The sequence below is a fragment of the Symsagittifera roscoffensis genome, chromosome 3 (assembly GCF_963678635.1).
Source record: "Symsagittifera roscoffensis chromosome 3, txSymRosc1.1, whole genome shotgun sequence".
NCBI lineage: Eukaryota > Metazoa > Xenacoelomorpha > Acoela > Convolutidae > Symsagittifera > Symsagittifera roscoffensis.
This window is the reverse complement of record NC_087064.1, coordinates 40,199,714-40,213,429: the sequence shown is the minus strand read 5'-3', so window position 1 is coordinate 40,213,429 and position 13,716 is coordinate 40,199,714. Positions and strand designations below refer to the sequence as shown.

The 13,716-nt window shown below is 35.3% G+C and overlaps 2 protein-coding genes across 4 annotated transcripts in view; both read left to right on the top strand.

Annotated features, from left to right (window-relative positions):
* Positions 1 to 987, top strand: part of LOC134842828 (uncharacterized) — a 554,076-nt gene extending 553,089 nt beyond the window's left edge. For all 3 annotated transcript variants that reach the window (XM_063859327.1, XM_063859325.1, XM_063859326.1), the window contains 2 exons: positions 227 to 310; positions 748 to 987. In XM_063859327.1, coding sequence (XP_063715397.1) covers positions 227 to 310; positions 748 to 867 — 204 coding nt within the window. In that variant the 3' untranslated portion in view covers positions 868 to 987. The remainder of the gene's footprint in view (positions 1 to 226; positions 311 to 747) is intronic.
* The window catches only part of LOC134841709 (potassium voltage-gated channel subfamily H member 6-like), a 633,879-nt gene that overhangs the window by 345,939 nt on the left and 274,224 nt on the right, over positions 1 to 13,716 (top strand). The window lies entirely within an intron of this gene.

The window sequence follows — 13,716 nt, the reverse complement described above, 5'->3', positions numbered from 1 at the left end:
TTAGTTTTCGGATTTCTCAGGGGAATAAAGAAAAACGTTTTCACCCAGTTTGGTCTAAAGTGGTTACGTTTTAGTAATAAAAATGACAATCATAAAAGGTTTCTTAGTTTGTTAACGTTATATAATCTAAAGTATTGGCCTTTTCCGCCTATTTTAATTTGAAATGTTGCTGCTTTTCATATTAAATAGTGTTGGGGTATTTTGGATACTATTGTGATTGTTTCAGGGTGCAAACTTCATTTTGGGCTTCATTCCGAAATGTGGCAAGAATCAGCTGCACATTACAATGACCAATGCTCCGTGGTCTGATGTAAGTTACATTGGGGAGGGGTGGCAAAAGATTTATCGCAATAGTCATCCCCTGTACTGAAGATTTTGGCGCTTGAAACTTCTAGAAGTTTTGATTTTTTTTCTGATAAGGTTAGAAGTTTTCTGGTTAAGTTGAAATAAGAAAGATTTGATTTTCAATTATTGGCAAAGTTTGAACTTTGAAATGGTCGTTGTTTGAGTTTTTTTAGTGAAACAATTCGAATATTTTATGTATGTATTGGTTCAACGAAAGCGCGAAAGTTTGAATCGAACAATGAGGGAACTTCTTCAGTTACTATTTCTATATGATTTTTACTAGTTCTAAAATAATTTTGCCTTCATTGACAGATAATAGTCAATGAGCTACCAAAAAGTTCCCTAATTCAATCATCACGTTTGCTTGCAATACATTCATTTAGACTCGACTTGTTTCTTTAGACGCATATTGTGTTTTGTGCTTACGCGGTCACGAAGAAGAAATCTACGGCGGCAACTGCAGGAGCATTCAGTACAGTAGCTGCAATGGGCCAGAGTTTCCGCTCAACCCTGCCCAAATAATTGGACTACGATAACTGAACTCTGATTGATGAAGTGTCAATTGACTAAGTTGAGACACCAATTCAGGTGTATTTTTTAGAAAAATCTGTTCACGCTCTAATTTGGTTTTTGGAAGCTTGACTTTTGTTTAAGAGTAATGAACGCAGTGAAGACTCTTATATAGGTCTTTCTGTTTTTTTTTGTTTTTTTTTTCAGGTAAAAGTCTTAAAATTTTGATGCACTTAGGTATATATGCACTTTTTGAGTTCAATTGAAATTCATCTGCTGAAAGTGACGTAAATAGCACTCTCCAAATACGAACGTGCAATTGGCGCAAAAATTCGTGAACAATTTTTAGTTTCCAAGGTGAAATTTAATTTTAGGATTTCCAGCGGAATAAAAACTATCTGTTTCAGTTTTCTCAGGTTGGGTTAACTTCATTTTTTTTTGTATGCGTTTATTACTTTTTACCAATCTTCGATTGGCTATGTTTTAATTTTTAATTCAATGCAGCTGCATAGGGAAGACAATTTATGCTTTCCATTATCAAAAGTGCATTTGGGTCTATGACAACAAGCCGAAAGAACTCCAAGCCGAAAAGTTAAAAAGTTTGATTATACGAAAGGTTCATGTTTTAATTATGGTTCATGCTTAAATTTCGACTCTTATTGTAAATGAAACGGTTTAACACAAGCGAGCTGGTGAGCGTAGTGTATTAGTATGACTCTACATTTTTTCCAATCTAACTCGCAAACAAAAGGTCCCATGTAGTGACACTTTATCTATTATGAACGATCTGTAGCATTGAACATTTCATAGCATCTGTTATCTGCTTTATCAGTGGATAGTGATGGGCGTTAATCAATTTTCCGTGGCTTGGAGTTAAGAAAACGAGGCTCCAAATCTCGAGGTCGCATGTTCGACTACAGTAGAAAGCTACAGTTATGCTAATTCAAGGCTTATTCCTACCTTTTCTGGTTCCACTTTTAGAGCTGCTGTTTGACTTTTGTACCTTATCTAAAGTTATACCAATTCGAGGCTTATTTCTACCTTTTCTGATTTCACTTTTTAGAGCTGCTGTTTGCGATGCGCAGCTTTGCCTGTGTAAAGCATGTAATTTTGATTCTGAAAAGCTCAGCCGGAAGGAAAGTTTGTGTTTCTTGTACTTTGAAGAGTAATGAACGTAGTGAGTTCTCTGGTATATGAATTGGTGATTTTTTCAGGAAAACTTGTTCATGCTCATTTTTGATTTTTCGCAGATTTATTTTCAAATTCATATCATTTCCTTTAATAAAATCCCACCCTGCGCGACTGATTGCTGTTGGTTTGGAAAGTCGCCGGTTTCTAGGTTTCCCAGCGTAATTACCCTTGCAATCAGCAAGTGTATTCAATCGAGTAGTAGATTTTTTTGCCATAAATAACTTGCTCACAATGGTTCACGAATGGCTCGAATTTAGAAATGACATTTTTAGGGACTTTCAAAATGAATTCAAATTTTTTTGCGTCTCCGGTACTTTTGGCCTGGAGGTAGCAAATACCCATTAAACGGCAAAGGTCCTGGATTCGAATCTGTTAGGACTGATTTTGTTAGGAGATTATTGTCGGCTTGTTTTTCTTTTTGTTTTGTTGGCTTATTGTCGACTTGTCTTTTTTTCTGTTTGAGAGTAATGAACGTAGTGATCACTCTTATTTATGTCTTCCTGATTCTTTTTCCAGGAAGAAGTCTTAAAACGTTTCCACATTTAGTTTTGTTGTTTGCCAAGCCGCCGATGATGACAATTTTTCATAATAGTTTTTTCGTGAATTTATTTCTTCCTGAATTGTTTTTGTAATTTTTCTGTATATTCCTTATTAGTTTCACTAGTTATGATCGCTTTCTTGACTCAACATCAGGTCTTGTTGTTCGTTATTATTTGTTATTTTGATATTGTGATAGGCCCCTATGGGGTTAAAATCCGAATGCCTCGTTCTCGTGAAATAGCCTGTTAAAGGCAAATATCAAGACCAATGTAGATGAATGTCATTCATTGCAAACCTACTGTAGCAAAGGCGAAGGGCTTGTTCACAAGTCTGAGTATGGTATGAAGTGCCACTAGGTGTAAGGGCCTAAAGAGCGGTGATGCATGGCTTAGAGGATTTGTTTGCAACAACTTGTTTGCACCGCCCTCTAGCTCTCTTGTAACCTGCCGTAGTCAACAGATCAATATTTTTCGCCTAAACGTGAGTGCCATTGATAATCCATCTTCATTAAACCCTCCTAATTACGACCAGTCTCCTGGTATAGACACGAGTGGTTATGGACTACTTTCACACTTGAAACAGGTTTCAGATCGATTTTAGGTGGGGCGAGTGTTCGTCACAAAGTTTCGTTAGCCAGATCATCAACGCATCTGAAACAACTGTCACGTGGGGGTAAAATTTTTTCAATTATCTTTCGGGCCAATCCGTTAAAAAAAAAATTTCTCCTTAAGAAAGATGGTTATCTGAAAAAATTTTTTAATCTTGAACATTTTTTCAGTTGTTTTTCGGTTGTTTTCAAATTTTTTTTCGAGTATGCGATATTTGATATCTGCTTTTTTGTCTCATTAGGTTCTAACTCATTTAAAAAAATAGCCTTTTCATTTGAAAATTATAGACCAAACAAGCCTGAAGTATGATTTTAATTATGTTTTGGTTAGTAAAGTTGGTATGTCCTATATATTTTTTCATAAAGTATGGGTTATCTCCTTGGGAAAGATGATTATAGAGAAACAACTAAAATGTTGACAAAGTCTAACTTTTGAGATCACACTTTTCGTACCGTATCAGTATAGCAATTTCATTCATTATCAAACAGGTGCCTCCAGTTGTTTTTATCGAGACATACAAAAGTTTTCGTTCACCTGGTTTTTTCAATATCTATTTTTTTTTCGAGTGATTGTTTTTGTTTGTATAGTGTTGCATCTAGTGCGAAGCTCGGCTTCACATCTGTGTTTTAAAATTTTAAGGACTCTTCCCAAGCCGCCGATGATGACATTTTTTCATAATAGTTTTTTCGTGAATTTATTTCTTCCTGAATTTTTTTTGTAGTTTTTCTGTAAATTCTTTATTAGTTTCACTAGTTATGATGGCTTTCTTGACTCAACCTTAGGTCTTGTTGTTCGTTATTATTTGTTATTTTGATTTTGTGATAGGCCCCCATGGGGTTAAAATCCGAATGCCTCGTTCTCGTGAAATAGCCTGTTAAAGGCAAATATCAAGACCAATGTAGATGAATGTCATTCATTGCAAACCTACTGTAGCAAAGACGAAGGGCATGTTCAGAAGTCTGAGTATGGTATGAAGTCTGCCACTACGTACATGTCAGGTGTAAGGGCCTGAAGAGCGGTGATGCATGGTTAAGAGGATTTGTTTGCAACAACTGTTCACCGCCCTCTAGCTCTCTTGTAACCTGCCGTAGTCAACAGATCAACATCTTTCGCCTACACGTGAATGCCATTGATAATCCATCTTCATTAAACCCTCCTAATTACGATTAACCTCTTGGTATAGACACGAGTGGTTATGGACTTCTTCCACACTCAAAACAGCTTTGAGATCGATTTTAGTTGGGGCGAGTGTTCGTCATTAAGTTTTTTTAGTAGAGAAACAACTAAAAAGCTAGACAAATTCTAACTTTTGAGATCACTGTTTTCGTGCCGCATCAGTATAGCAAATTCATTCAGTATCAAACAGGTGCCTCCAGTTGTTTTTATCGAGATATACGAAAGTTGTTTTTAAACAACTTTCGTATCGAGATATACGAAAGTTGATTTTAAATTTGTTTTCGAGTATGCGATATTTGATTATTGCTGTTTTTCTCATTAGATTCTAACCCATTCAAAAAAATTGCTAGTTCATTTAAAAATTATAGACCAAACAAGCCTGAAGTTTTTTTTAAATTTATTTTTCGGCTAGTAAAGTTTGGTATGTCCTATATATTTTATTTTTCATAAAATATGTGTTATCTCTTTGGGAAAAATGATTATCTCAATTTTTTTTTAATCTCAATAATTTTTGTTGTGAAACTGCAAAAGTTTTTTTTTCAAATTGTTTCTCTACAAAACTCGAATCATTTGAAGTATTTTTTTTCAGTTGTTTTCGAATAATAAATTTTGGTATATTCTATATCTTTTATTTTTTATAAGATGAAATTCATCTCCTTGGGAAAGCTGATTCTCTCAAAACTTCTCAATCTTCCTAATTAGTTTAGTAGAGAAACAACTAAAAAGCTAGACAAACTCAACTTTTGAGATCACTTTTTTCGTGCCGCATCAGTATAGCAATATCATTCATTATCAAACAGGTGCCTCCAGTTGTTTTTATCAAGATTTACGAAAATGGTTTTTAAACAACTTTCGTATCGAGATATACGAAAAATGTTTTTAAATTTTTTTTCGAGTAGTCGATATTTGATTTCTGATTTTTTTCTCATTAGGTTTCAACTCATTCAAAAATAATAGCCAGTTCATTAAAAAAAATAGACCAAACAAGCCCGAAGTATTTTCAAGTCATTTTTTGGTTAGTAAAGTTTGGTATGTCCTTTATCGTTTATTTTTCATAAAATATGTGTTATCTCCTTGGGAAAGATGATTATCTCAAACCTTTTTTAATCTTCTCGATTATTTTAGTAGAGAAACAACTAAAATGTTGACAAAGTCTAACTTTTGAGATCAAACTTCTCGTATCGCATCAGTGTAGCAATTTCGTTCATTAAACAGGTGCCTCCAGTTGTTTTTATCGAGACATACGAAAGTTTTCGTTCGCCTGGTTTTTTCAATATCTATTTTTTTCGAGTGATTGTTTTTGTTTGTATAGTGCTGCATCTAGTGCGAAGCTCGGCTTCGCCTCTATTTTGAAATTATAAGGACTCTTCCCAAGCCGCCGTTGATGACAATTTTCATAATAGTTTTTCGTAAATTTTTTCTCACTGAATTTTTTTTTGCAATTTTTCTGTGTATTCTTTATTAGTTTCACAAGTTATGACCGCGTTCTTGACACAACATCAAGTCTTCTCGTTCGTTATTTTTTGATATTGTGATATGCCCCCATGGCTTTAAAATCCGAATGCCTCGTTCTCGTGAAAGAGCCTGTAAAACCCAAATATCTAGACCAATATAGATGAATGTCATTCATTGCAAACCTACTGTAGCAAAGGGGAAGGGCATTTTCAGAAGTCTGAGTGTGGTATTTAATTTGCCACCACGTCCATGTCAGGTGTAAGGGCCTGACGAGCGGCGATGCATGGTTTAGAGTATTTGTTTGCAACAACTGTTTACCACCCTCTAGCTGTCTTGTAACCTGCCGTAGTCAACAGATCAACATTTTTCGCCTAAACGTGAATGCCATTGATAATCCATCTTCATTTAACCCTCCTAATTACGATCAATCTCCTGGTATAGACACGAGTGGTTATAGACTACTTCCACACTTAAAACAGCTTTGAGGTCGATTTTAGGTGGGGCGAGTGTTCGTCATAAAGTTTCGTTAGCCAGATCATCAACGCATATGAACCAACTGTCACGTGGCGGTAAAATTTTTATCAATTTTCTATCGGGCCAATCCGTTAAAAATTTTTATCTCCTTAAGAAAGATGGTTATCTAAAAATTTTTTAATCTTGAACATTTTTTCAGCTGTTTTTCACCTGGTTTTTTCGATATCTTTTTTTCGAGTGATGCTTTTTGTTTGTATAGTGTTGCAACTAGTGCGAAGCTCGGCTTGGCGTCTGTGTTTTAAAATTATAAAAACTCTTCCCAAGCCGCCGATGTTGACATTTTTCATAATAGATTTTTCGTAAATTTCTTTCTTCCCGATTTTTTTTTGTACTTTTTCTGTATTCTTTATTAGTTTCACTAGTTATGATCGCTTTCTTTGCTCAACATCAGGTCTTGTCGCTCGTTATTATTTGTTATTTTGATATTGTGATAGGCCCCATGGGGTTAAAATCCGAACGCCTCGTTCACGTGAAATACCCTGTTAAAGGCAAATATCAAGACCAATGTAGATGAATGTCATTCATTACAAACCTAGTGTAGCAAAGGCGAAGGGCATGTTCAGAAGTCTGAGTATGGCATGAAGTCTGCCACTACATACATGTCAGGTGTAAGAGCCTGACGAGCGGTGATGCATGGTTTAGAAGATTTGTTTGCAACAACTGTTCACCGCCCTCTAGCTATCTTGTAACCTGCCGTAGTCAACAGATCAACATTTTCCGCCTTAGCGTGAATGCTGTTGATAATCCATCTTCATTAAACCCTCCAAATTACGATCAGTCTCCTGGTATAGACACGAGTGGTTACGGATTACTTTCACACTTGAAACAGGTTTGAGATCGATTTTAGGTGGGGCGAGTGTTCGTCACAAAGTTTCGTTAGCCAGATCATCAACGCATTTGAACCAACTGTCACGTGGAGGTAAAATTTTTTCAATTTTCTATCGGGCCAATCCGTTAAAATTTTTTATCTCCTTAAGAAAGATGGTTCTCGAAAAAATTTTTAATCTTGAACATTTTTTCAGCTGTTTTTCGGTTGTTTTTAAATTTTTTTCGAGTATGCGATAATCGTGTCTGCTTTTTTTTCTCATTAGGTTCTAACCCATAAAAAAGAAAAACTAGCCAGCTCATTTAAAAAATATAGACCAAACAAGCCTTAAGTATTTTTAAGTTATTTTTCGGTTAGTAAAGTTTGGTATGTCCTATATCTTTTATTTTTCATAAAATATGTGTTATCTCCTTGGGAAATTTGATTATCTCAAACTTTTTTTATCTTCTCAATTATTTTAGTATCAAACAACTCAAATGTTGACAAAGTCTAACTTTTGAGATCACACATTTCGTGTCGCATCAGTATAGCAATTTCATTCGTTATCAAAAAGGTGCCTGCAGTTGTTTTTATCGAGACATACGAAAGTTTTCGTTCACCTGGTTTTTTCAATATCTTTTTCTTTTTCGAGTGATGGTTTTTGTTTGTAGTGTTGCAACTAGTGCGAAACTCGGCTTCGCGTCTGTGTTTTAAAGTTTTGAAGATTCTTCCCAAGCCGTCGATGATGACAATGTTTCATAATAGTTTTTTCGTGAATTTATTTCTTCCTGAATCTTTTTTTGTAATTTTTCTGTGTACTCCTAATTAGTTTCACTAGTTATAATCGCTTTCTTGACTAAACATCAGGTCTTGTCGTTCGTTAATTGTTATTTTGATTTTGTGATAGGCCCCCATAGGGTTAAAATCCGAATGCCTCGTTCTCGTCAAATAGCCTGTTTCAGACAAATATCAAGACCAATGTAGATGAATGTCATTCATTGCAATTCTACTGTAGCAAAGGCGATGGGCATGTTCAGAAGTCTGAGTATGGTATTAAGTCTGCCACTACGTACTTGTCAGGTGTAAGGGCCTGACGAGCGGTGATGCATGGTTTAGAAGATTTGTTTGCAACAACTGTTCACCGCCCTCTAGCTATCTTGTAACCTGCCGTAGTCAACAGATCAACATTTTTCGCCTAAACGTGAATGCCATTGATAATCCATCTTCATTAAACCCTCCTAATTACGATCCCTCTCCTGGTATAGACACGAGTGGTTATGGACTACTTTCACACTTGAAACAGGTTTGAGATCGATTTTAGGTGGGGCGAGTGTTCGTCACAAAGTTTCGTTAGCCAGATCATCATAGCATATGAAATAACTGTGACTTGGCGGTAAAATTTTCTCATTTTTCTGTCGGGCCAATCCGTTAAAAATTTTTATCTCCTTGGGAAAGATGATTACCTAAAAACTTTTTAATCTTGATTATTTTTTTCAGCTGTTATTCGGTTGTTTTCAATTTTTTTTCGAGTTTACGGTATTTGATTTCGGCTTTTTTTTCTCATTAGGTTCTTACCCATTTTGAAAAATGAGCCAGTTCATTTAAAAAAATATAGACCAAACAAGCCTGAAGTATTTTTTAAGTTTTTTTTTCGGTTAGTAAAGTTTGGTATGTCCTGTATCTTTTATTTTTCATGAAATATGTGCTATCTCCTTAGGAAAGATGATTATCTCAAACTTTTTTTTATCTTCTCAATTATTTTACTAGACAAACAACTTAAATGTTGACACATCCCAACTTTTGATATCACACTTTTCGTGTCGCATTAGTATAGCAAATTCATTCATTATCAAACAGGTGCCTCCAGTTGTTTTTATCGAGACAAACGAAAGTTTTCGTTCACCTGGTTTTTTGAATATCTTTTTTTCGAGTGATGGTTTTTGTTTGTATAGTGTTGCAACTAGTGCGAAGCTCGTTTTCGCGTCTGTGTTTTAAAATTTTAATGACTCTTCCCAAGCCGCCAATGATGACAATTTTTCATAATAGTTTTTTCGTGAATTTATTTCTTTCTGAATTTTTTTTCGTAATTTTTCTATGTTTTCTTTATTAGTTTATCTAGTTATAATCGCTTTCTTGACTCAACATCAGGTCTTGTCGTTTGTTATTATTTGTTTTTTTGATATTGTGATAGGCCCCCATGGGGTTAAAACCCGAATGCCTCGGTCTCGTAAAATAGCCTGATAAATACAAATATCAAGACCAATGTAGATGAATGTCATTCATTGCAAACCTACTGTAGCAAAGGCGAAGGGCATGTTCAGAAGTCTGAGTATAGTTTTAAGTCTGCCACTACGTACATGTCAGATGTAAGGGCCTGACGAGCGGTGATGCATGTTTTAGAGGATTTGTTTGCAACAACTGTTCACCGCCCTCTAGCTATCTTGTAACCTGCAGTAGTCAACAGATCAACATTTTTCGCCTAAACGTGAATGCCATTGATAATTCATCTTCTTTAAATTATCCTAATTACGATCAGTCTCCTGGTATAGACACGAGTGGTTATGGACTACTTTCACACTTGAAACAGGTTTGAGATCGATTTTAGGTGGGGCGAGTGTTCGTCACAAAGTTTCGTTAGCCAGATCATCATAGCATATGAAATAACTGTGACTTGGCGGTAAAATGTTCTCATTTTTCTATCGGGCCAATCCGTTAAGAATTTTTATCTCCTTGGGAAAGATGATTATCTAAAAATTTTTAAATCTTGATTTTTTTTCAGCTGTTATTCGGTTGTTTTTAATTTTTTTTCGAGTTTACGATATTTGGTTTCGGCTTTTTTTTCTCATTAGGTTCTTACCAATTTTAAAAAAATTGAGCCAGTTCATTTAAGAAATTTAGACCAAACAAGCCTGAAGTATTTTTTAAGTTTTTTTTCGGTTAGTAAAGTTTGGTATGTCCTATATATTTTTTTTTTCATGAAATATGTGCTATCTCCTTAGGAAAGATGATTATCTCAAACTTTTTTTTATCTTCTCAATTATTTTACTAGACAAACAACTAAAATGTTGACACAGTCTAACTTTTGAGATCACACTTTTCGCATCGCATTAGTATAGCAAATTCATTCATTATCAAACAGGTGCCTCCATTTGTTTTATCGAGACATACGAAAGTTTTCGTTCATCTGGTTTTTTCAATATCTTTTTTTTCGAGTGATGGTTTTTGTTTGTATAGTGTTGCAACTTGTGCGAAGCTCGGCTTCGCGTCTGTGTTTTAAAAATTTAAGGACTCTTACCAAGCCGCCGATGATGACAATTTTTCATAATAGTTTTTTCGTGAGTTTATTTCTTCCTGAATTTTTTTGTAGTTTTTCTGAATTCTTTATTAGTTTCACTAGTTATGATTGCTTTCTTGACTCAACATCAGGTCTTGTCGTTCGTTATTATTTCTTATTTTGATTTTGTGATAGGCCCCCATGGGGTTAAATGGGGTTAAAATCCGAATGCTTCGTTCTCGTAAAATAGCCTATTAAAGGCAAATATCAAGACCAATGTAGATGAATGTCGTTCATTGCAAACCTACTTTAGCAAAGGCGAAGGGCATGTTCAGAAGTCTGAGTATGGTATTAAGTCTGCCACTACGTACATGTCAGGTGTAATGGCCTGACGAGCGGTGATGCATGGTTTAGAGGATTTGTTTGCAACAACTGTTCACCGCCCTCTAGCTCTCTTGTAACCTGCCGTAGTCAACAGATCAACATTTTTCGCCTAAACGTGAATGGCGTTGATAATCCATCTTCATTAAAACCTCCTAATTACGATCAGTCTCCTGGTATAGACATGAGTGGTTATGGACTACTTTCACACTTGAAACAGGTTTGAGATCGATTTTAGGTGGGGCGAGTGTTCGTCATACAGTTTCGTTAGCCAGATCATCAACGCATATGAAACAACTGTCACGTGGCGGTGAAGTTTTTCAATTTTCTATCGGGCCAATCCGTTAAAAAGTTTTATCTTCTTAAGAAAGATGGTTATCTAAAAATTTTTTGATCTTGATTATTTTTTCAGCTGTTTTTCGGTTGTTTTTAATTTTTTTTTCGATAATGTGATTTTTGATTTCTGTTTTTTTCTCTCATTAGTTTCTAACCCATTGAAAAAAATTATCCCGTTTATTTGAAAAGTATAGACCAAACAAGCCTGAAGTTATGATCGCTTTCTTGACTCAACATCAGGTCTTGTCGTTCGTTTTGATTTGTTGTTTCGATAATGTGATAGGCCCCCATGGGTTTAAAATCCGAATGCTTCGTTCTCGTAAAATAGCCTATTAAAGGCAAATATCAAGACCAATGTAGATGAATGTCGTTCATTGCAAACCTACTTTAGCAAAGGCGAAGGGCATGTTCAGAAGTCTGAGTATGGTATTAAGTCTGCCACTACGTACATGTCAGGTGTAAGGGCCTGACGAGCGGTGATGCATGTTTTAGAGGATTTGTTTGCAACAACTGTTCACCGCCCTCTAGCTATCTTGTAACCTGCAGTAGTCGACAGATCAACATTTTTCGCCTAAACGTGAATGCCATTGATAATCCATCTTCATTGAACCCTCCTAATTACGATCAGTCTCCTGGTATAGACATGAGTGGTTATGGACTACTTCCACACTTAAAACAGGTTTGAGATCGATATTAGGTGGGGCGAGTGTTCGTCACAAAGTTTCGTTAGCCAGATCATCATAGCACGGTGTACCCTATCCGAAATTACTCAGCTGGTGCGACCATAAGTCTTGAATAAGACCTTAAAAAACAACATAGCTTAGAACTAACAAGATAGATTAGAATTAGACAAAACATTTTCAAAATGTTACATGACAATAAATTAATTGAAATGTCTCTACGACTCAATAGAAATGTCTCTACAACTGTCACGTGGCGGTAAAATTTTTTCAATTATCTTTAGGGCCAATCCGTTAAAAAAAATTCTCCTTCAAGCAAAGGAAGAGCACAAAGAAACACTGTCACGTGGCGGTAAAATTTTTTCAATTATCTTTCGGGCCAATCCGTTAAAAAAAAGTTTCTCCTTCAAGCAAAGGAAGAGCACAAAGAAACACTATAGCAATGGTTATGTTTTCTGGTATCAGCCATCTCCTTGCTCTATTCAAAAATTTTGAAAAAGCATTTTTTTGATGATGCTGGAGTTTCAGGTAGTGTTCACAAAGAAATAAAACTTCTCGCATCGGATTTTGTGACCGGGCCACATATTCGTTACCATCCCAAGCATGCAAAACGTTGCTTATCGTGAAAGCAGAACGGTACAATAACGCAGAAGAACTTTTTGCAAACTCTGATATAAAACTGTGGGGAAAAACCTGGAATCTGCGATTGGAAATCGGAAGCTTATCGTGGTTTATGTCTTGGGTAAAGTGGAACCTGATCTAAACTATATTTTATTATTGGTCATAAATTAGATATTTTATCACTATAAAATATTTAATATTAACCAATCATGATTCATCTAACTAACAACCCGCTTATTTGTAAGTGCTGAAATTACTTGTAATTTCAGCACCAGAGAGATTTGAATTTAACTTGGAAATTGGTTGCCTCTCCGAGAGAACTTAAGCAATCGCAATAAGCCAGCATACTCTAGGTCTATTGAGCCTAGCAGAGACTAGTTAAACACCCTGAGAATAGTAGATATAAGGGTAAGATTAGGATCGGTATTAGACTAAGAAGTTGCACGAATCTATCCGGCCGAAAATAAGCGTGACGAACAGACGGTGTACCCTATCCGAAATTACTCTATGAGTTAGAGCTCCGTCCCAACTCAGCTGGTGCGACCATAAGTCTCGAATAAGACCTTACAAAACAACATAGCTTAGAACTAACAAGATAGATTAGAATTAGACAAAACATTTTCAAAATGTCACATGACAATAAATTAATTGAAATGTCTCTACGACTCAATAGATCAGAGCCGCTTTTCCGTACAATACGAGAACCACCCGTTATTGGAAAAAGACCTCGGACAAGAGACGATCTACGACTACATAGAAACTTACCAGAAAGCCAATTCTGCAGTAAATTCAAAAAAGATCTGAAAAATATATTTATTGAAAATGAAAATAAAAGTTAGTAAACATGATCATAAATTATTAGTAATATAAATCATCTTGTCATCTCCAGCTTTATCACCTAAACATAACAGCAATCATAAATCCACTAATATCATAAAAAACTAACCTTTTTATCAATAAAACTTAAACTATTTCAAAAAGGCTTATCCTAAATTTTACCTTTATTTAACTTAACTTTATTTAATCTTAAATTAGATCATCAAGGCTTTCCTTGGATCTCAATTAAATATTTAACTTAATTAATTTTGTATCAATTAAATTTTTTATTCTGATCATCAAGGCTTATCCTTGGATCAAATAGAACAATTTTTTTCTCCCCCACCCACTTAACAAGTGTCTAACGATCTCAAACGTCGATTCACTACCCAAACCTTTCAAAAGACCCAGGACTAATAGAAATTTTTCAATCACTCTAACCAT